Consider the following 1,682-nt stretch of genomic DNA (forward strand, 5'->3'; position numbering starts at 1 on the left):
AAAAGAAGATTAGGTATATCCAATTATTTCCACTGTCATAATTAGTTTGGCAGAACTACTTAGAATTCTAATTTATGGAAAAAAACAGATACTTAATGTAAAGTGAGTGAACATAATTTACTACTCGATTTCATAAATATATATAAAATTTTATGGAAAGTCATATATATAACTTGGAGGGAAATATTTCATATCTTTCAAGATTCACTATGTCAGAAATGTATAGCCACCTAGTCAAAAAGATATTATAAAAATTTATAGCATTAGTAGATATTTTTTAATTATTACCGTAAAAATATTTAATGACAATTGAGATTATGTTATAATTGCATCTAAAGTTGTTAAAAGCGTCATTTATGTAATTGCCGCAAAATTTTTTATTTATTGTGGTGATACTCCCAAAAGTTGAATGAATTTTGAGATAATTATTGTTAGTAGAAGTGACTCTTATGTTACAAAAAAAACTTCAATAACTTCCTCAAATAAAAATTGTTAATCGAATGACTTCATGAGAAATCAACATGAGAAAAACCAACTTCCATTATCTTTCACAACAATATATGTTGATGATGTTGGTAATTAATACATAGACAAAATTACACTGGTAATGTTGATATTAGATATACTCTAAATTAATACTTAAAAAGTTGATTAATTCAATTGCGACCCTTAATTATTAGTTTTGTTTGAAGGAGTTTTGCCTTGCTATTTTGAGAATAGTCTTATCAGCTACAACAAAATATGCCATTCCAGCAGTTGTTGAGATAATGAGAGCTTTAGCTGTTGGATTCAGATAGGTTTTTGCCCATGGTGACATCTTCCCAAAAGCATACTGCACATTCATTTCAAATATTACAAAATTTGATACGACGATAAAAATATTTTCTGAAAAATGTTTTTTCTCTAATGATTAGTAAACATTTATATGTTTTACGGGATAGAGGTAAAATCTGTATATATTTTATCCACGTCAGACTTCACTTATGAAATACACTAAATTTGGACGGAAATCATTTCAAATATTAGAAGTCATTGAATATTTAGTAAGACGAAATAAATTGTCTGAATTTTTTTTTTCTTAAGTAGTTAGTAAACATCTACAACCTCTCTACCTCTCACACGGATAGGGGTAAAAAAAATTTGTATACGCTCTTGATCTCTTTTCTTCAGACTCTATCTGTGGGAATACACTGGTTTTGAACGGAAATCATTTTTTAATAATATCTCAACTCTTAATTATATCTCACTTTTTAACTAATGTATGTATACCCCATGGTACAAACACCCCCCCCCCCCCAAATATTGAAATGTATATGTATATAGTTAGTATAAATCTTACAATTGGAATGGTAGTAGCAACAGATGCAACAACAGCTGCTTTTGCTCCTGCAACAACTCCTTCTGCATATATGCAATCATAAAAATTAAAACTAAAAAATAAAATTAAAAAAATTCACCAAATTTATCAATTTAATAGGAAAATCAAGATGAGTTTTTTTTTTTTTTTGTGAATTACAAGGTTAAAGAAAGATAAATTGTACCATGAGAATATTGCTTAGCCAAGGCTAATTTTTGGTCCACTGCATCTAAACTCACATTCTTCACCATTTTCAATATTTGTAAAACAATAAGCTTTTGTAAAAATTGATGAATTTGTGAGTGAATTAAGTAAGAATTTTAAT

General features: G+C 27.8%; 1 protein-coding gene across 1 annotated transcript; it reads right to left on the minus strand.

The window, feature by feature from the left end:
• Window positions 1–522: 522 nt before the first annotated feature.
• LOC125862586 (early nodulin-93-like) lies at window positions 523–1,682 on the minus strand. Its single transcript, XM_049542698.1, has 3 exons — window positions 1,542–1,682; window positions 1,340–1,401; window positions 523–832 (listed from the first exon to the last, which is right to left on the minus strand). The coding sequence occupies exons 1-3, from the start codon at window positions 1,606–1,608 to the stop codon at window positions 677–679; spliced, it is 285 nt and encodes a 94-aa protein (XP_049398655.1). The 5' UTR covers window positions 1,609–1,682; the 3' UTR covers window positions 523–676.

The sequence above is a fragment of the Solanum stenotomum genome, chromosome 4 (genome assembly GCF_019186545.1).
Source record: "Solanum stenotomum isolate F172 chromosome 4, ASM1918654v1, whole genome shotgun sequence".
Lineage (NCBI taxonomy): Eukaryota > Viridiplantae > Streptophyta > Magnoliopsida > Solanales > Solanaceae > Solanum > Solanum stenotomum.

Coding starts and splice junctions, on each gene's coding strand:
- LOC125862586 (XM_049542698.1), bottom strand. CDS start 1,608: ATGGTGAAGAATGTGAGTTTAGATGCAGTGGACCAAAAATTAGCCTTG. Junction 1,402..1,541: donor GGCTAAGCAATATTCTCATG/GTACAATTTATC, acceptor GCATATATGCAG/AAGGAGTTGTTGCAGGAGCA. Junction 833..1,339: donor TTGCTACTACCATTCCAATT/GTAAGATTTATA, acceptor ATGAATGTGCAG/TATGCTTTTGGGAAGATGTC.